General features: G+C 43.1%; 1 protein-coding gene across 1 annotated transcript in view; it reads left to right on the top strand.

The window, feature by feature from the left end:
* Positions 1 to 9,412: 9,412 nt before the first annotated feature.
* Positions 9,413 to 22,106, top strand: part of UBE2V2 (ubiquitin conjugating enzyme E2 V2) — a 30,860-nt gene continuing 18,166 nt past the window's right edge. Inside the window, exon 1 of the mRNA XM_047783943.1 lies at positions 9,413 to 9,535. Coding sequence (XP_047639899.1) covers positions 9,520 to 9,535 — 16 coding nt within the window. The 5' untranslated portion in view covers positions 9,413 to 9,519. The remainder of the gene's footprint in view (positions 9,536 to 22,106) is intronic.

Genomic DNA, 22,106 nt, shown 5'->3' with positions numbered 1-22,106 from the left:
AACCAACAACCGGAGTTCCTGTCGTGGCACAGTGGTTAACGAATCCGACTAGGAACCATGAGGTTGTGGGTTCAGTCCCTGCCCTTGCTCAGTGGGTTGACAATCCAGTATTGCCGTGAGCTGTGGTGTAGGTTGCAGACGTGGCTCAGATCCCAAGTTGCTGTGGCTCTGGCATAGGCTGGTGGCTACAGCTCCGATTTGACCCCTAGCCTGGGAAACTCCATATGCCGCGGAAGCAGCCCAAGAAATAGCAAAAAGACAAAAATCAAAACAAAACAAAACAAAAACAAAACTCAACAACCAACCAAACAAAAAAAAACACCTTCCCTGAGGTCCTCAGGGAGTTCTTTGGAGCACTAGCTGCCTGCTCTTTGCTTGGTGCCTGCAAGGAAATGCCGCACTTTCCTTCACCACAACCAAGGGTCAGTGGATTGGCTTTGCCGCACCCAGGTGAGTGAAACTGAGTTCTGGTCAGTGACATGAGTATTAATTATGGCTGATTATTTTTAGGGTCCAGAAGACTTAGGAAGAAACTTTAGCCTTTCCTCTAACTGCTTAAAGATGCAGATAGAAGAACTTGTTCTAGGAAGAATCCTGGAAGCAATTGACAAATGTCCAAAATTAAGAGAATGGCCTGATAATGTTATAAATATTTTAAAGCCTTTAAAATTATAATTACAAAGATTGTGTGGAAAAATATTTTTCACTGAAAGTAGTAAATAATATACAGAATAAAAGAGCGATGAATAAAAACATGTTTATGTGAAAGACATGCAAGAAACTAAAAAAAGAAGATATACTAAAGTAAGTTATGAATTTTTTTTTTCTTTGTACAGCTACACATGCAGTGTAGGGAAGTTCCTGGACTAGGGGTCGAATGTGAGCTGCAGTTACAGGCCTACAGCACAGCCATGGCAACACCAGTTCCAAGCCACATCTGTGATCTATGCTGCAGCTTGTAGCAATGCTGAATCCTTAACTGTTGAGTGAGGCGAGGGATAGAAGAGGCTTCCTCATGGAGACTATGTTGGGTTCTTAACCTGATGAGACAGAAGAGAAACTCCTAGATTTTTTTTTTTTTTTCGCTTGTTGATGTTCAGTTGTTCAAATATCATTTGTTGGAAAGGCAATCTTTGCTCCATAGCATTGCCTTTGCTGTCTGTCAAAGATGAGTTGACTCTATTTATATAGGTCTGTTTATGGGCTCTCTATATTCTGCTCATTGATCTATTCTTTCACCAATATGATTTTGTGTTGATTATTGTAGCTTCACAGTAAGTCCTGGATCCCAGTAGTGTCATTCCTCCAACTTTGTCCTTTTCCTTTAATATTGTGTTGGCTATTCTAGGTCTTTTGCCTCTATATGAACTTTGGCTTTTTTTTTTTTTTCTTTTTAGGGCCACACCCTTGGCACATGGAGGTTCCCAGACTAAGGGTCAAATCGAAGCTGTAGCCGCTGCCTGCACTACAGTCACAGCAATGCGGGATCTGAGCACATCTGCAACCTACGCCACAGCTCACAGCAACGCCAGATCCCCAACCCACTGAGCAAGGCCAGGGATGGAACCTGCATCCTCATGGATGCTAGTCAGGTTCGTTAACCACTGAGCCACAGTGGGAACTTCCTCTGTATGAACTTTAGAATAACAAAATAACTTCATGGACTTTGGGATTGCACTGAATATATGGATTAAGGTGGGGAGAACTGACCTCTTAAAGATATTATGTCTCCTTGTTCCTGAACACGAAATACCTCTCCATTTATTTTGTTGATTTTTGCTAATCAGAGTTCTGTAAGTATACTCATATAGATCTTATACAGTTTGCTAGATTTACACCTAAGAATTTAATTTGGAGGATACTTACATTAGCACTGTGTCTTTTTTGTTGCTGTTGTTTGTTCTTTTATGGCCGCACCTGAGGCAGATGGAAATTCCCAGGCCATAGATTGAATCTAAGCTGCAGCTGTAACCCACACCACAGCTTTGGCAATGCCAGATCCCTTAACCCACTGCACTGGAGTCAGGGATTGAAACTATGCCTCCACAGCAACCCAAGCCATTGCAGCTGGATCCTTAACCCACTGAAACATGAAGGATATTGTTTTAATTTCACACTCCACGTGATCATTGCTGTTATTAGGAAAATGACTGACTTTTGTATAATAGCCTTGTATCCTGCAACTTTGCTATAGTCACTTATTCCAGATCTTTGTTCTTTCAGATTTTCTACATATAAAATCATGTCATTGTGAAAGTGACTTTCTTCTCCAGTACAATGTTGAAAAGGAGTGGTGTGAAGGAACATCCTAGTCTTGTTCCTGATTTTAGTGTAAAATCTAGTTTGTCACCACTATCACATCAGCTGTTGGCTTTTTTCGTAGTTTTTTTCTTATCCAGCTGAGTGAAGTCCCCTCTAGTGCTATTTAACTCATGGTTTTGTCATGAATAGGTGTTGGATTTTTTTTTTTTTTTCATCTTTTGTCTTTTCAGGGCTGCACCCGCGGCATATGGAGGTTCCCAGGCTAGGGGTCTAGTTGGAGCGTAGCTGCCAGCCTATGCCAGAGCCACAGCAACGCAGGATCCAAGCCACGTCTGCGACCTAAACCACAGCTCACAGCAATGGTGGATCCGTAACCCATTGAGCAAAGCCAGGGATCAAACTTGCAACCTCATGGTTCCTAGTCGGATTTTGTTTCTGTTGCTCCACGACGGCAACTCCGGTGTTGGATTTTATCCTAGCTTTTTGCGTCTATTGATATGGTCACGTGGCTTTTCTTTTTAATCTGTTGATATGATGAATTACATTGATTTTTGAATGCTGAAATAACTGCATTCCTGAGATAAATCCCACTTGGTTATGGCATTTAATTCCTTTTATACATTATTGAATTCTATTTGCTAATATTCTACGGATGATTTTTGCATCTATGGTGAATAGATAAATTGGTTTATAGTTTTCTCTTCTTACAATGCCTTTGGTTTTGGTATTAGGGTAATGCTAACCTCACAGAATGAAGTAGGAAGTGTTCCCTCTGTTCTACTTTCCGGAAGATTTTGTAGAGAATTCATATAATTTTTCCCCTAAATGTTTCATAGAATTTACCAATGAACCCATCTGGGCCTGGTGCTTTCTATCTTGGAAGGTTATTAATTAGTGATTCATCTTTGTTTATATAGATATACTATCTATTTTGTCTGTGAGTGTTGGCAGATTGTATCTTTCAAGGAATTGGTCCATTTCATCTGGGTTGTCAAATCTGGGGCACAGGTTTGTTAATAGTGTTCCTTTAGTATACTTTTAATGTCTATAGGATTCACATTGATGTACCCTCTTTCATGTCTAATATTAGTCATTTGTGTGTTCTCTCCTTTTTCTTGTTAACCTGGTTCGAGGGCTTACTGCTCTTACTGATTTTTTCAAAGAACCAGTTTGGTTTTGTTGATGTGACTGACTTCCTGTTTTCAATTTTACTCCTTTCTATTCTTTTTTTCTGCTTACTTTGGATTTAATTGTCTCTTTTTCTGGTTTCCTAAGGTGGAAGCATAGATGATTGATTTCAGTTCTTTCCCCCGCCTCCCCAGGTGCACCTGTGGCATTGGAAGTTCCTGGGCCAGGGACTGAATCTGAGCCAAAGCTACAAGCCACACCACAGCTGTAGTAATGCAGGATCCTTAACCCACTGTGCCACAGTGAGAACTCCTCTTTTCTTGTCAAATATTCCATTAAATGCTAAAAGTTCCCTCTAAATATTGTTTTCAGGAGTTCCCATTGTGGCTCAGTTGAAACAAATCTGACCAGTATCCACGAGGATGCAGGTTTGATGCTTGGCCTCGCTCAGTGGGCTAAAGATCTGGCGTTGCCGTGAGCTGTGGTAGAGGTCGCAGACGCAGCTTGGATTTGGCATTGCTGTGGTTGTGGTGTAGGCCAACAGCTACAGTTCCCATTCAACCCCTAGCCTGGGAACCTCCATATGCCACAAGTGTGGCCCTCAAGACACACACACACAGACACACACACACACAAAATACTGTTTTTACTATATGACACAAATTTTGATAAGTTGTATTTTCATTCATTTAAAAAGCTTTTTATCAGGGGAGTTCCCGTCGTGGTGCAGTGGTTAACGAATCCCACTAGGAACCATGAGGTTGTGGGTTCGGTCCCTGCCCTTGCTCAGTGGGTTAACGATCCGGCGTTGCCATGAGCTGTGGTGTAGGTTGCAGATGAGGCTCGGATCCCGCGTTGCTGTGGCTCTGGCGTAGGCTGGTGGCTACAGCTCCGATTCAACCCCTAGCCTGGGAACCTCCATATGCCGTGGGAGCGGCCCAAGAAATAGCAACAACAACAACAACAACAATAACAACGACAAAAGACAAAAAAATAAATAAATAAAAATTAAAAAAAAATAAAAAAATAAAAAGCTTTTTATCAATCCCTATCAAAATACAAATGGTAGTCCCCACTGTGGTGCATCAGGTTAAGGATCCAGCATTGTTGCAGCGATGGCACAAGTCGTAGCTGCAGCTCGGATTCGATCCCTGGCCCAGGAACTTACATATGCTGCAGGTGAGGGGAAAAAAAACAACCAATGGCATTTTCACAGAACTAGAACAAATAATTCTAAAATTTATATGGAGCAAAACAGACCCTGAAGAGCCAAAGCAATCTTGAGAAAGAACTGAGCCAGAGGCATCACGCTTCTGGACTTCACACTACACTACAAAGCTACATTAATCACAACAGTATGGTAGTGTCATACTGCTGATGAGGCAACCAAGATCTACAGAAGGCTGCACGGTAGATAAGGTTGAAGACAGAATTAGTCCAAGTCTAACAAATCCCATTAAATGAGCTGAGTGGGATAAACTAGTGTATGTGAGTGAGGTGTCCCCCTCTCATGGACTGTCATCTGTCTCCCTGGCTTCCTCCTCTGCCCCCAAATCGGGGTCCACAACAGAAAGGCACTAGCAAACACCATGGCTTATTGGGAGGCTGGTAAATAGACGCTTTGGTCAAAACAGTGAGTTCAAATAAGGTTTTTTTTTGTTGTTGTTTGTTTGTTTTTTTGCTTGAGGTTTCCAGGGTAGGGGTCAAATCAGAGCTACAGCTGCCAGCCTACGCCACAGCCACGGCAACACCAGATCCAAGCTGCGTCTGCAACCTACACCACAGCCCACGGCAACACCAGATCCTTAACCCACTGAGCCGAGGCCAGGGATCGAACCTGCAACCTCATGGTTCCTAGTAGGATTCGTTTCCGCTGTGCCACAACAGGAACTCCTCAAATAAGTTTTTAACTAAACAAAACAAAACAGTATGACACTGGCACAAAAAACAGGTACACAGATCAATGGAACAGAAGAGGGAGCCCAGAAATAAACCCATGTACTTATGGTCAATCCACAACAAAGAAGTCAAGAACATAACTTCTTGGAGTTCCTGTTGTGGCTCAGTGGTAATGAACCCAACTAGTATCCATGAGGACGCGGGTTCGATCCCTGGCCTTGTTGAATGGGTTAAGGATCCTGTGTTGCAGTGGCTGTGGTGTCGGCTGGCAGCTACAGCTCCAATTCGACCCCTAGCCTGGGAACTTCCATATGCTGCGGTGAGGCTCTGGAAAAAAAAATATAACTGCTTACTGTTATTGTACATTAGCTAATCCTCCAAACATTGAGTAAACATTATCAGACATCAAATACCTTCAGTGACTCCCAAAATATGTGTAGACTGAATACCACACTTCTAAATAACACTTGAGGTATGGATGAAATCGCAAGAGAAATTTACAAAGTTTTTTTAAAAAAAATCGAGTTATACTTGATTTACAATATTATTAGTTTCAGGTGTACAACGCAGTGTTTCTAAACTTTTACATTATATTCCATTTAAAGTTATTATACACTGGGAACCATGTGTAGTCACTTGTGATGGAGCATGATAATAAGTGAAAATAGAATGTGTACATGTATGTGTAACTGGGTCACCATGCTGTACAGCAGAAAAAAAATTGCATTGGGGAAATAACTATTAAAAAAAAATAAAACAAATAATAAAGTTATTATAAAACACTGGCTATATACCCTATCCTGCACAATATATTCTCACACCTTATTTATTTTATGCATAGTAGTTTGCACCTCTTACTCACCTAACCCTACCTTGCCCCTCCTTCTTCCTTTTCCCCTCGGATAACCATTAGTCTGTTCTCTATATCTGTGAACCTGTTTCTGCTTCATTACACTCACTTGTTTGTTTGATTTTTTATTTTATTTTTTTTTTAAATTTTTTTTTTGTCTTTTTGCTATTTCTTTGGGCCGCTCCCGCGGCATATGGAGGTTCCCAGGCTAGGGGTCGAATTGGAGCTGTAGCCACTGGCCTACGCCAGAGCCACAGCAACGCAGGATCCGAGCCGTGTCTGCAACCTACATCACAGCTCACGGCAACGCCGGATCGTTAACCCACTGAGCAAGGGCAGGGACCGAACCCGCAACCTCATGGTTCCTAGTGGGATTCGTTAACCACTGCGCCACGACGGGAACTCCTGTTTGATTTTTTTTAGATTCCACATATAAGTGAAAACAGAGTATCTGTCTTTGTCTCACTTACTTAGCGTAATACCCCTCAGGTACATCCATGTTGCTGACAAAGGCAAAATTCCATTTGTTTTTATGGCTGATTAATAATCCATCATATGTATTTACCACATCTTTATCCATTCCTCTGTCGATGGACACTTTAGGTTGCTTCCATGTCTTGGGTACTGTGAGAGAGTGTGTTTGTTTCCTATTGCTGCAAAACAAATTATTCCAAAATGTAGTGGCTTAAAACAGCAAACATGTATTATCTCATTATTGGTGGGTCAGGAATCTGGGCACCTTTAGCTGGTTCCTCTGTCTCTAGCAGAGTGGCAATGAAGGGGCTGGCCCAGGATGCAGTGTCATCCAAAGAGACAACGGGGAGGATCTGCTTGCAAGCTCACCCCCATATTTGCTTTGTTTTGTCTTTTTGCCATTTCTTGGGCCACTCCCGCGGGCATATGGAGTTTCCCAGGCTAGGGGTCTAATCGGAGCTGTAGCTGCCAGCCTACACCAGAGCCACAGCAGCGCAGGATCCGAGCCGTGTCTGCGACCTATACCACAGCTCACGGCAACACCGGATCGTTAACCCACTGAGCAAGGGCAGGGATCGAACCCGCAACCTCATGGTTTGTAGTGGGATTCGTTAACCACTGCGCCATGATGGGAACTCCCCATATTTGTTGATAGGGTTCAGTTCTTTGTGGCTGTTGAACCGAAGACCTCACTTCCTCAAGGTTCTTGGGCCAGAGGATCTTAGCTCCTTGCCATGTGGGCTTCTCTAGAAGGCAGCTGTCAGGATGACAGCTGGCTTCCTCCACAGGGAGCAAGAGAGAGCATGTTGGAAATCCGGTCTCTGGCCCCCCATGCCTAAAGCATGCAGAAGTTCTGAGGTCAAGGATTAAACCTGAGCCACAGCAGTGACAAGGCTGAATCCTTACCCCCGAGCCACTAGGGAACTCCAGGAGTCCTTTTTTTTTTTTTGCTTTTTAGGGCCGCACCTGTAGCATACAGAGTTTCCCAGGATAGGGGTCAAATTGGAGCTGTAACTGCTGGCCTACAACACAGCCACAGTAATGTGGGATCTGAGCCATGTCTGTGACCTACATTATAGCTCACGGCAATGCCAGATCCTTAACCCATTGGGCGAGGCCAGGGATTGAACCTGCCTAGTCAGATTCATTTCCATTGCACCACAATAGGAACTCCCAGCAGCCTAGTCTTTCTAAACAAAATCTCAGAAGTGATATTCCTGCACTTGTCTTATTTTGTTTATTGGAAGCTGGTCAGTAAACCCCGCCCCACAAAAGGCAAGAGGATTATAAAACAAGGTATCAACACCAGAAGGGATCACTGGAAGCCGTTGTAGAGGCTTCCTTCCAGAGAAGAGTGCAACAAATCTTAAAAGAGCACCCTATAGTGCCACTTCCTATTATGAGGCATAGCTGGGAGCAACTGGGAAGAAAAAGCAGCTGACACAGCACATTGAGAAATTAAGAACAGGATCTGTCTCCTCCCAAAGTCTAAGTCATGTGTAAGAGATGGGTGAGAAATAAGGGTGCAGGGTGGAAAGAAGTGGCCCCTCTGACTAGAAAATAGTGGCGTAGCATTAAGGATCTAGTGGCATTGTTACTGCAGCAGTGCAGGTTTCATTCCTGGCCTGGGAACTTCCACACATGCTGCAGGCTTGGCCAAAAATATTGCCTGCCATATCAGTAAACAAAGGATGTCATAGCCATCAGGCCACCACATTGGGAATTCAGCTCAGGGAGCGCTGCAGCCACCGCCAAGGCTGCATCCTGAGGGCACGGGATACTAAGGGCACGAGGTACCTAAGGTGTTCGTCAAAGGAATATTTCAATGCCAGACTCTGCACCTTCCCATAGACAAAAAAGCGTGAAATTCTTTAATTTGGGATGTCTGTTCTTCAACAGTAATGTACACTCCCCCCACTTCCAAGCAGTCTCTCACAGTGATCTGAGTCTTGGCTCCCGCGCTCCAAGTCCTCAGAATGTCTGCCAAACAAAACCTAACTCTCAGCTTTCAGGCTGTGCGTTTTTTTCAGTCAGCACCACCCAACAGGAACCACCTCGCCTTGTGCATAGCAAGTACTACTAAGGCAGGACTTGGGACGAGCTCCTCGGCCCCGCCCGGTCGGGAATACCAGCGCGGGGGGTGGGGCGGGACTGCGTCCGCGCCCCTTCTGCGGGTAGCATGGTGCATGCACCCCGGGGCCTCGCAGCCCTCGGGGGTCGCCGGCAGTCCTACGCGGGGTCGGCTTGGCGCCACCACCCGAGTCTGTGCGCGTCCCCGCGGCCGACGCCAACAGTGGGGGCACGTTCGCAGCGAGGCTCTTCTGTGACTCGGAAGCTCTTTCACACTTTTGGGGAGAATTTTCTAGACTTGGACATAGATCTTAATCATTGCCTCCACCACTCATATCGCAAAAGAAAATACGAATAAGGTAGCTTAATTTTAACGGTTCTTTAAAGTTCCGGTCCGCTTCTTGAATTATTTCCACAGAAAACGACCCCTCGGGACCAGCCTTCCTCCCACAAGCCCTCCGTCCAACTCTCAGAGCCGCGTCCTTCCCCATCAGGGGGCCCTCGGCGGCTCTCCGCCCCCCGGCTCGACGCACGCCCGTGACGTCACGCCGGCAGGGGTTCTCCGAAGCGCGAGCCCTTCCCGGAGCGTTCTCGCCTCGCGCTTCGCTCTCTCTTACGGTGACCGACTCGAGACTGTTCCGCCAACTTCTGTCACATTTCTCCGAAGTAGTTGCAGCGCCTCGGGAACCCGGAAACCGCGGGGCGGGTCCGTGGTGACGCACCGGAAGCCGCGGGGCGGGACCCTGTGGTCGGAAGCCGCAGGGCGGGCAGTGGCGCTCCCGGAAGTGGCGCGGTGTTCGCGTGCGTGAGGGCGGTGCGTCGGACTGCAGGAGAAGATGGCGGTCTCCACAGGTCTGTTCCCGGCCGGGCCGCTTGCTTTTCCACCCCGACCCGAGCTGCGCCTCCGCCTGCTGCCGGCTATCGGCCTGGCCATGGGGAGAAGCAGGAGCGCGGCCCCTCGGTGGCTGCGTTTCCCGTGAAGCGCACTGGGAGCAGGGAGGGTCGGGGCTGCTGTCGGGGCGGCGGTCGTGCCCGCGCGTCGGCTGCGCGCCCGGGAGCTGGGCTGGGCCCTGCTTGGTCCGGGGTCCTGCAGGCGGTGCTGGGTCAGGCAGGCGGGGGCTCGCGGACTCTGAGAGAGCGAGGAGGGGTACCCAGGGTGGGCTACCTCCACCTGGGCGCGGGAGGGCTCGCTTGGGGGTCCGGGCTGAAGCGAGTCTGATTCCTGACTCGCCTTGACGTGGGCGGAGGACGGGGCCGTCTCCTAACTGACCGCAGGTGTGTTATCTTTGATTTGAGTGAAAAACTGTGGTCCAAACTAAGTAAAAGCAAGGAGCGAGGTGAACGCTAACTGAAGAAAAAGCAATTTCTTAGATTAGCTATTCAACTCCTTTCTTGTACTTAATACAGTTTTGTTTTCTATGAGCACAGACTTTGAAATTAAGTATTACCACTAAGGTTTTAGACATTTGACTCTTAAATGTTAAAGTCAAAATGTTAGGCTTTATTACTTAAAAATATTAATGCGTATGATCTTTAATTTTTCTAATTATACCCATTAATACAAACTAGTTTTGCATTTCATGTCATCATTATATAATAAAACGAATTTTCAAGTCTACATACTAAAGTGGAAGGCATCAGTGTATGTTGTGATGGGTACTCTCAAGGTAATACCATTCTACATTCATTTCAGTGAGAAGTTGTGTCTTTTTAGTGTCTCATCTTGACTACGTGCAGACGTCAGGATAAGATGTTTAGTAGTTTTAGTGTTGGGGAACTATTTCAGTAGACTGATGAGAGATGAGATGAGAACTAAGTAATAAAGCATGGGTGATTTAAAAGTGATATTTTAGTGTTAAAACTTTATAATTACTGCCCTTGCCATTTGAAATCCTGCGTGCTTGTGAGTGGGGCTGTGTTTATGAGTTGTGCTTAGTACTTATAGGTTCTTGAAAACTTAGTAATAAAATGATTTATTTTCATTCGATTGATAGTTTTCACTTTGTGGATTTCATTTTTTACTTAAACACAATCCCTCCCACACACACTGTACATATGAGAGAGTGTGGAAATATTTTGAAAAGACCAATGGTTATATTAATGACAGGTACTTTTTATTAACCACATTTAATCATTTGGGGGAGTTGTAAGGAAATTGCTGTGAGATTATTTGCATATTTGTTATATATTGGAATGTGTATTTTCTGGTCTGTATTTTCAGCATTCCTGTATTTACACCGTTTAGATTTATGAGATTTGAAACTTTAGCTTAATTAAAAAGAATATATTTTAGGTAGTTAATTGATGTTTTCTTAAACCACTGAAATTTGTTTTGAAACTGTTGCTAAAAATTGCCCTGGTGAATTTTATGTTCTAGTTATCCTTTTTTGTGCTTTACAAGAGTGACAGTGTTGTCCACTTGGGGGAGAGGAGTCTAAAGTAAGTTCTGGATTATGTATTGGAACTATTTTTTTTTTTTTTATGGCTGAACTTGAGGCATATGGAAGTACCTGGGCCAGGAATTGAACTTGAGCTGCAGCTGCAACCTGTGCCACAGCTGCGGCAATGATGGATCCTTTAACCCACAGCACCAGGCCGGGGATGGAATCCATGCATCTGCAGCAACCTGAGCCAATGTAGTTGGATTCTTAACCCACTGCACCACAGCAGGAACTCCTGAAGCTATTTTTAAATTATATTTTCTCTTAGTTACACTTTCATATTTGCTTCTTGGTAGTAAGGGAGGGAAACAGTACCTTTATATCTGTGAAGTAGATGTGGTAAAGCTTGAAATTTAAATTAGATTAGTTAGATCAGGTATTGTATATGTTTGCTTGTTTTTCTTTTTCTTTCCTTTTCTTTTTTGGCTGCTCCTGAGGCATATTGAAATTCCCAGGCCAGAGATCAAATCCGAGCCACACCTGCAACATATGCCACAGCTTCAGCAGTGCCAGATCCTTAATCCACTGTGCTGGGCCGAATTGAACTGGTGCCTCCACAGAGATAAGATGGATCTTTAACCCGCTGCACCACAGTGGGAACTCCTACTTGTTTTTTAATTGAGCCAAAATAATCTTGACAAAAATAGTTGTTTGATAGGCCAAAAAGAAAAGGCATCCGACAAATATTTTTTTTACCTCAATTAAAGCACTGTATTTTAATGTCCATTGCCTAAGTCATATGTTTTTATCCTTTCTGTTACTAGAAAAAAAATTGAGGGGGATTCTAATTAAACAGACCTCTGAGCTGAAACATACTTTGCCATACTACTTGATCCTCTTTTTTTGTAGACGAGAAAACTGAGGCCTAAGGAAATATAAGATTTTACATAGTTGGTTATCAATAGAGTCCAGATTAGAATCTAGTTTTTTTACTCTCAGCCTAGTGCTTTTTTCATCATGAGGAACTCTGAATTTGGAATAATCCTGAAATCAGGAGCCCTTATTCCCTTTTAGATTTGAGAGTGGCTTTCATGCTTCTCTTCTAGTAGAATCCTTATTCAGACTCTCAGACACTTCCATTCATGAAATGGGCTGTGGTGGAAACCCCACTGGCTAGATTCCCAGTTCCCAGAGGCAGAGTCACTTCTGGGGGGTCGGTATGATTTCATAGCACACAGCTTAAAAAAAGAAAAAGAAATACACTACTATGTTTAGTACCTGTGATTCAAAATTAAAAGTGTATGCAATAATTTATAGAAATAGTACATTTTTAATTTTAGAGTACTTTCAAATTTTACAGAAAAGTTGTGAGGATGGTACAGGGCATTCCTATACACGTATCCAATTTCTCCTGTTAACATCATGGTCTGGTACATTTATCACCAAGTAATGAACGAGTATCAACATACTTATCATTAACTGAAGTTGGTACTGTATTCAGGTTTCTTTAGTTTTTACCTAATGTCTGTTTCTGTCCGAGGATCCCATCCAGAATACATTGTAATGTGAAACATTTGAATATTTTTTGTCATTTATCAGTAGTTAGACTAGTGGTGTGATGGAGCTGTCTTCTCTGAATGCAGAAGATTGCAAAATGTCTTTAGTGAGAGGCTCAGAAAAAAAGATGGAATATTTTTTCTTTGATGGTAAGCCACATGAGTGGAAAACAAGACCAAAGTAAAACCCAATTACCATTTTCAGAAGTGGGCAGCATTATGTATCCTGGAGCAAGAACTGGGTTAGCAGTGTTTCAGTTTTCCTGCTGCCCTCCTAGATTGCTTTGCATGCTAGATGTGCTCCTGAGTCTCTTAAGCCTTGCTTTCCACCTCCCCGTCTATGAAAAGGTTGGACAATATGAGGTTGTTTTCCCCATATTAAAGATGAAGTTGTGTGGATATGGCAGAACGTGGGAGCAGTAAAAGAGATTTGCATGTATAAACCGTAGAATTTGGAAACTAAACAATATAGGAGCTGAACTGTTGTAGTCTAAGGTATTTCCCTCTTGAGAGTAATAACTGGCCTGGTAGATTTGTCTGTTAGTTATGAACCTGGATGCTCCTGATGCATGTTTGCTCTTGATAACGTCAGGTACTGCTTACTGTGGAGCAGCCCTCCCTTTGCAGAGTAGTTGGGGTGGCAGACTGAAACTGTCCCAAACAGTCTTACTAAGTGTGAAAAATTAGGATCATTCTGTGACCTTTGAAAATGTTCACTAAAACATTTTTTAAAAAGTAAAACTAACATTTGTTAGTACACTGTGATTTAAATGTGAGAATAAGAATTAGAATGGGGGAGTTCCTGTCGGGGCACAGTGGTTAACGAATCTGACTAGGAACCATGAGGTTGCAGGTTCGATCCCTGGCCTTGCTCAGTGGGTTAAGGATCCTGCGATTGCTGTGAGCTGTGGTGTAGGTTGCAGACGAGGCTTGGATCTGGTGTTGATGTGGCTCTGGTATAGGCTGGCGGCTACAGCTCTTATTTGACCCCTAACCTGGGAACCTCCATATGCTGCGAGTGTGGCCTTAAAAGGACAAAAGACAAAAAAAAAAAAAAGAATTAGAATGGGAGTTCTCTAGTGGTGCAGTAGATTAAGGATCCAAAGGATCCAGCGTTTTCATTGCAGTGGCCCAGGGCACTGCCACGGTGCAGTTTCAATCCCTGGGGACTTCCACGTGCGGTGGGTGTAGCCAGAAAACAAAACAAACAAAAATAAAGAATTAGAGTGTTTGATCTCTTTATAAAATTGTCTAGACTAGTTTGAACAATGCTTGCCTTTTTCTTCTCATCTTGTAATTTATGTGGAGCAGGCATCTTTTCTATGCTTTGAATTGTCATTCTCTAATTTGGATCTTCTTCCAATATTTTATTCTTTGTGTTTCTTTCCTTTTTTTTCTTTTTGGTCTTTTTAGGGCCGAACCCGTGGTATAGGAAGGGTCCCAGGCTAGGGGTTGAATCAGACTTGAAGCTGCTGGCCTACACCACGGGTTACAGCAATGTCAGATTCTTAATCCACTGAGGGAGGCCAGGGATCGAACCTGCGTCCTCATGGCTACTAGTCAGATTCCTTTCTGCTGATCCACGATGGGAGCTCCTCTTTCTTTCTCTTCCTTCCTCCCTTTGTTCCTCTCTTCCCCTTCGTTCCTTCCTTCCCTCTTTCTTTTCTCTTTTTGGCGGCCCCAAGGGCCTGTGGAATTCTCAGGCCAAGAATCAGATCCGAGACCAGGGATGGAACCTGGGTCCCCGAACTGCAGAGACAACAGCTGATCCCGTTGGTCCACAGCGGTAACTCTTTCCTTTGCTTTCAGTGTTAGAGGGTAGATCTCTGAGAGTTTCTTAATTGTGAAGTTTCCCTTCCTCTGGGATGTGGTCATCTTCCTGCATCTCCTTTCTACATTTATGTGCATAAGTTCACCTTCACTGCATTCCACTGCCTGCTCTTCTGGAGTCTCTTCAACGTTCCTATGGTCAGAAATATCTTCTGTGACTCTCTGTTCAAATTTCATTTCCCATGTTACCAGTGTTTGTTTCTTTGCTGCATTTTTGCCTTTGTTGGCTATTTTATTTTATTTTTTGTCTTTTGTCTTTTTAGGACCGCACCCACAGCATTTGGAGGTTCCCAGGCTAGGGGTCTAATCGGAGCTGTTGCCAGCCATCGGCCTATGCCAGGGCCACGGCAACGCCAGATCCGAGCCATGTCTGTGACCTACACCACAGCTCACAACAGTGCGGGATCCTTAACCCACTGATCGAGGCCAGGGATGGAACCTGCAACCTCATTGTTCCTAGTTGGATTCGTTTCTGCTGTGCCATAACGGGAACTTTTTTTTGGCTATAGACTCTCACGTGGGTACCACTGGGGGACAGGAGGCAGCTCTCCTGCATGCTTTGCTGTCTGAGAACTGAGAGAGGTGCAGCAGCCTGTTAAAAGCACTGTAAATGGGAAGTGATGGCCAATGATTGTGATTGCTCATGTTACGTGCACAGTCTTGTGGACCGAGGGGCTAGTGGCAAAGTGCGTACTTCATGCATAGTTAGGATACTGTGGTGACTGAAGTTTGAACTGTGTCGTTGGGGGGCTGGTCTTTAAACCATGGGAACTGGAAGTCATGCATATGGAAACCATGGCAAACAGAGGTTGCCATGTGTGGAAATAGCCATTTATCAATCATTTGGGGAGCTGTTTGACCCCAAACTTCAAAATGATGGAAGGTATGTAGACTAAAATAAATGGGATGAAATTTAAAGTCGATTTATTTATAAGTACACTATGAATTATTTAGGTTCTAGACCAGGTTTATTTTATAGATGAGCACTGAATATCTAGTTATGAAGTGAGTTTGACAAGATTATTTAGCCAGCTGTTGAGTCCAGAGCTAGTTTCTTGATTTCAGGTTCTTTGATGCTGCTTCTGTATCACCCTGTATTTTATAAACTTTGGTTGCTGTATATAAGTGGGCATACAACATTTGTCTTTCTCTGACTTAGCTCACTTGGCATAATACTCTCTAGGTCCGTCCATATTGTTGCTGATGGCAAGATTTCATTCTTCTTTACGTCTGAGAAGTATTGCGTGTGTGTGTACATCTTTATCCATTCATGTATCGATGGGCATTTAAGTTGCTTTCATATCTTGCCTGTTGTGCATAATGGTGCAATGAACAAAAGGATGCATGGATCTTTTTGAAATAGTGTTTTTGTTCTCTTTGGATAAATACCCAGGAGCGGAATTGCTGAATTGTGCATTAGTTTATTTGTAATTTTTTGAGGAAATTACACTGTTTTATATAGTTGTTGCACCAATTTATATTCCCCCCAGTAGTGCACAAGGGTCCCCTTTTCTCCACATTCTTGCAGACTTATTTGTTAAGTTTTTGATGACAGCCACTCAGATGTCAGGTGATATAGCTCTTTGTGGTTTTGATTTGCATTTCCCTGATGATGCATGATGTTGAGCATCTTTTCACTTAACTGTTGACCATCTGAATGTCTTTTTTTTGAAAAGTCTATTCAGATCCTCTGCCCATTGTTTTAATCAGGCTTCAGGTTTATTTTTTTGAGCGTTGAGTTATTTGTGTTCTTCGTGTATTTTGGGTATTAACCCCTTGTCAGATCTATTGTTTACAGGTGTCTTCTCCCATTCCTAGGCTGCCTTTTTGTTTTGTTGATAGTTGCCTTTGGTGTGCAAAAGCATTTAGTTTGATACAGTCTCATTTGTTTATTTTTGCTTTTGTTTCCCTTGCCTGAGGAGACAGATGTAAAAAATTATTGCAAAGACCAGTGTCAAAGAGCATACTGTTTTCTTCTGGAAGGTTTAAGATTTCAGGTTTATTGTAAGTCTTTAATGAATTCTGAGTTTACTTTTGTAAATGGTGTGGGAAGAGTAGTCCAGTTTGGTTCTTTTGCATGTAGTTGTCCACTTTCCCCAATCCTCCTGGCTTGCTAAAGAGACTGTCTTTTCTCCATTGTATTTTTGCCTCCTTTGTTGTAGATTAATTGCCCATGTAAGCATCTGGTTTGTTCATGTAAAAAAATTGCATTGTTTGTCTTTTTATTGTTGAGTCGTAAGAGTTCTTTATATATTCTATTTCTTCTTTATGTGGTCTAGATACAAGTTCCTTATTAATGTATGCTTTGTATTTTCTCTCATTTTGTAGGTTTTTCACTTTCTTGATTTGTCCTTTGAAACCCAAAAGTTTTAAATTTTGATGAAATCCAATTTGTCTACTTATTTCTACTTTATTAAGATGGAAAGTTTGGCTTGCATAGTTTTACCACCTAACTGACTCTTTTAAAAGCATCACGTTGACGTATGTTAAGTTCTAACTGATGATCTGGTTATGATTGTTTTACCATTTGACAGAGGGTGGGAGTTTAAGCCCATAAATGTTGCCAGAAAGGGTGAACGTGAGCCTCTGCCATAAGCTCATGGAATGTTACTGAGTACCTCTTGTGTTGTCATCATTTTCTTAGGGTGCCCTTTCTGTGAGTGATTTAATCACGAGAAATGGCTCAAGAAAATCTAGTTTTCCCCCTTTATGTATTATAATGTTTTATTCATAAGTTTTTAGTTTACTTTTCTGAAGTGAAACAATACTAAAAGGATATTTTGTGTTCAAATACGTTCATTAAGTAAACACACGAAACTGCTTGTTTTCTCCTTATCTGAGTTAGTGTGCAGCACGTAGACTGTAGTAATTTTTGCGGAGTAGCCGGGGGCAGAGTGGTTTTGGTTGTAATCTTTAGAGTACTGGCAGCATGGTTTGTATTCTGCTGTACACTCTGCAGCCTCCATACCATGGGTTCGAGGTAATTCACAAATTTTCTAATCCAGGTTTTTTTTTTTTCTTTTTTCTTTTTGTCTTTTTAGGGCCGCACCCGCGGCATATGGAGGTTCCCAGGCTAGGGGTCTAACTGGAGGTGTAGACGCTGGCCTGCGCTACAGCCACAGCAACTGGGGATCTAACTGCATCTGCAACCTACACCACAGCTCACGGCAACGCTGGGTCCTTAACCCACTGAGCAAGGCCAGGGACTGAACCTGCAACCTCATGGTTCCTAGTCGGAGTCGTTAACCACTGAGCCACGATGGGAACTCCTAATCCAGGTTTTTCTATCTGTGTTTGAAGGTAAATAGTACAGATGCTTCAAATGTAGAATGTTTGATTTAGAATTTTTTCAGATTTTTTTTATCCGCATATTCCATTAATTCTAAGACAGGTTTTACTATCTGAAATGGATATATGTCATATAGTTTAATTGGTAGTGTGTTTTAATTTCTTAAAGTAATAGTTTGTATAGTTGATGCCATCTTAGTTGTTTGTTTTTTTTGCTTAGTAGGGCTGCACCCAAGGCATATGGAACTTCCCAGGCTAGGGGTCTAATCAGAGCTTACAGCTGCCGGCTTAAACACAGCCATGCAACACCAGATCCTTAACCCACTGATTGAGGCCAGGGATTGAACCTGCATCCTCATGGATGCTAGTCAGATTTGTTAACCGCTGAGCCATGATGGGAGCTCCCGTGACTGTGGTTTTTGAAGCAGCCAGTGAGTGGGCTTATGGGCCTAGGTAGGGTTATCAAACAGAATTTCTCCAGAGTGAAGAACTGACTCCTGCACTAATTTCACATTATCCTAACTACGTTCTTTGCTGAGGAGGAAATCTTAATATCTAGGAAAAGTATCCCCTCTGTTTTCTTTTTTTTCCCCTGTCTTTTTGTTATTTCTTAGGCTGCTCCCTCAGCATAGGGAGGTTCCCAGGCTAGGGGTCGAATCGGAGCCGTAGCCACCGGCCTACGCCAGAGCCACAGCAACTCGGGATCTGAGCCACGTTTGCGACCTACACCACAGCTCACGGCAACGCCGGATCGTTAACCCACTGAGCAAGGGCAGGGACCGAACCCGAAACCTCATGGTTCCTAGTCGGATTCGTTAACCACTGCGCCACGATGGGAACTCCTTTTTTTGGGGGGGGGGGGTGGTTCTTTTTCTTTAAATATCTTCTCTAAATTCTTGCCCCTTAGGTTTTCCATAAGAATATTAGGACTGTCCATTTCTGAGAATAATGCCATTGGAATTTCAGGGGTTTTTGTTTGGTTTTTGGCTGTAGCATGCTGAGGCTTGATGTGGGATCTCAGTTCCCAGATCAGGGATTGTACCCAGGCTACAGGAATGAAAGTGCCGAGTCCTAATTACTGTAGACTGCCAGGGAACTCCCTAGAATTTCCGTTTAAATTGAAAGTCCGAAGATTATTTTGAGGAGAACTTACCATCTTTGCTGTGAGTTTCTCATGCATGCAGATTGCTCTGTTTATTCAGTTTTTTGACATTCTTTGCTTATGTTTTTCCACCCTGACATCTTGAATATTTTTACGCAGTTCTCATCTGCGTGGTTTCTTTTAGGTTGTACCTGGGGAGTTTCTTCCTCAAGGAGTTCTTCCTTGTCCTTCTTTTGGGGTTGGTTGTCCTTTCTAGGTCCCCCCAGAGGATTTTTTTCTTTGTGTTGTGCTGTCTCTGTATTGGCCTCCTCTCAGGTGAGCTGCTTAGGGCAAAGAGAGTTTTTATCAGGTGCCTGCAGAGTAACAGCAGCGAGTAGTCATCAGAGGGTTATTGAGTAAATGGATGGATTAACGTAAAAGTGAATGGATGTTCTTGTTTTTTGGATTTAAGTTTTGGGACTTTCTTTATAATGTTTTTGTTTATATAGTGAATGTCAGCAATGAGTGTGTTTTGAAAAATATGTATTTTAGGTTGTACATGTTCTATGGTCTCCCTGCTTTGTTTTCTGGAGTATGCAGTATACAGTAACAGAGTTATACTCATGTCAAGAAATATGAATGACACTTTTGACTTAGCTATTAGCTTGCCATGATCTTGAGTGAGTTAGTTCATGCCCTTATCTTTGTAAAACATAGATATATCTGCCCATCGTACCTTAAAAGATTTTTCCTTTATTCAGATAACATGGCTGTATGGGAAAGTACTTTGAAAAATATAAAATGATGGTTATATTCTTTGCCTGGGTAGTAGTATTTTGCTGTGAGCACAACCCAAGTATGTGATCTATAGAAAGTTTCTTTTTTTAAAGGGTGCAGAGCTGGATGTGTTTTGTCAGAACTGCTCCCCTCAGTTGGTCACTATGTGTCCCTCATCCCCATCAGATCTGCAGGGCTCAGGGCATTTGAGCAGGAGCGAGGGACGTGAGCTTGGGTTTTGAAACCCTATTCATCTCACCTAATCCACTTACTCCATGTTAGGTTGAACCTTATGAAATCTCTTTTCTGTTGGTTAAAAAGATGCCTGAATACCAACAGTTTCATTCATAAGGTTCAACCTTGTAATTTAAACCTGAATTTTCTTATTTAGTGAAATGGTGGTGTTAAAACAACTTGCAGAGTAGAACATGATGCTTCTGCCTGTCTGCACATGTCTGTCACATAGGTGCTCAGTAAAAGTCAGTTTTCACTCAGTCAGCCTGTTGGGGGTTCGAGGGGACTCAGAATTCACCAGGTGGACAGGAGCCAGCACTGAAGTTAACAGGGGACTTTCTGAGAGCTCCGTCCTAACCGTGTGCCCCTCAGCTTGTTGCCTGGTGGCAGAAACCCCTGTGCCTGAGAGAACTCTGCAGGGCAGGTAAGCTGGGTGCCCCAGACACACTTTTCCTTAACCCACAGCTGCTTAGGGCAGGTAGAGTAGTGAGGGAAGGGGGCGTGGAGCGCACTTGTATGTTCGTGAGTTCCCGCTGAAGTGGGGTTGGAGAGCGGGTTCATGGCATTCCTCTGGGCAAGTTAATTTTGAGTAGATGGTGGGTCCCCTGGTCAGCTGGGTTGGAAGAGTGTCCAGTGACCCTGCCCCACCCCCAAAGATGAATACTCATACCCAGCAGGTAGATATGGTACTTGACTGTGTTTCACATAGAAGTACGTTCATTAAAAAAGAAAGTGCAGTCTCGTTGTGGCTCAGTGGGTTAAGAACCTGACTAGGATCCGTGCGGACACAGGTTTGATCCCTGACCTCGATCAGTGGGTTATGGATCCAGTGTTGCTGCAGGGTGCAGCATAGGTCACAGAGGAGGTTCGGATCTGGCAGGCAGCTGCAGCTCCAATTCGACCCCTAGCCCGGGATCTTCTGTATATGGCCAGTGAGGCCCTAAAAAAAATTTAAGCGTTATTTCAGAACTTACTTAATTTAGATGGTTAGTTGTAAACTGATAATGAATTTGCTTTGCTGTCATTTCTTATGTTTGTATGGGTAGATTGACAGATTTATTACTATTTAAGGTCTTATTTATGCTTTTTTCCCTGTAACTGAAAAAGGTTAAATTTTATGAGTTAAAATTGGGGAATCCTTGTTCCTGATACACAGCATTTCAAGACTCATTCTAGTTTTTGTTGTCTTTATGCCTTTACTTTTGGTATTTTGAAAATCAAAGGCACATGGTTAGGAATCTGATACCCTTCATACTAAAAACTGGAAGCATATTTTTTAGGTTGTCTATTCAGGGTTTTGCCTCATAAATGGAAGTTCATCATCATGTAATAAGGAGACTAGATTAGTGGACACCTGGAGACTAATCCAGTTTTTAGGGTTTGTTTTTTTTTTCCCACACCCACGGCTTGTGGAACTTCCTGGGCCAGGGATTGAATCCATGCCACAGCTGTAACCAGAGCTACCACAGTGACAGTGCCAGATACTTAACCCACTGTACTATGGGGAAAGCCTAAAATGTTAGGTTTTGTACTGGATGATCTCTGGGATTCTTCTGGACTGAAAAATTGATGGCGTTGTAAAAGAGTTTCAGCTTGAAAGGGGTGGGTGTATGGGCTGCTTTTCAACAACAACAACACAAACATGATACAGGGAAAAGCAAGCAGAACTCTAGAAAAAGGCTTGGAGGTGGTAAGAGATTCAAAGGACCACCTATGTGCCTGCTGTAGCTTTTTCATAGACCACCATCCCCCTTGTGGCTCCTTCTCTTTGCAGACGCTAGTGGTTGGGCGAAATAAAACAGAAAACTCTAGCCCTGAGCTTGAAAATACAGCTCACTGGGTTTTGTTTGTTTTGAGTCTTATACTTTGAAAACAAAATAGTCCTAGCTGCTATAACCTTTTCAATTTTGACATTGCCAGTAATCGATCCATTAATCTTTGAACTATTTCTCCAGAATGCTGCATAGAGATATGGTGAAAAGTTTAGCAGCCACTAAATTTATTGCTTTTAAGGCACTTATGTAAAAAGAAACATTAATTTTACATTGTTTACTTTGTAGTTTTGGATGCTTATAAAGATCACCTGACTGAATTGTTTATAAAAAAGGAGGCTACGAAATGACACAAATTTAGAATTTTACTTAGGGAATGACTTCAGAATGGTAAGAGGTAATCAGGCTTCTTTAAGATTACTTCAAAGAGCAGGTCAATAGCAGTATCTTGTGGAGATCATGACGGTACGGCCCCAGGAGAAGAGCAGTCGTCTTGTTACATGG

Source organism: Phacochoerus africanus, chromosome 6 (assembly GCF_016906955.1).
Source record: "Phacochoerus africanus isolate WHEZ1 chromosome 6, ROS_Pafr_v1, whole genome shotgun sequence".
Lineage (NCBI taxonomy): Eukaryota > Metazoa > Chordata > Mammalia > Artiodactyla > Suidae > Phacochoerus > Phacochoerus africanus.
Note: the sequence above shows the minus strand (reverse complement) of the source record. Positions and strands in the feature narration are given on the sequence as shown.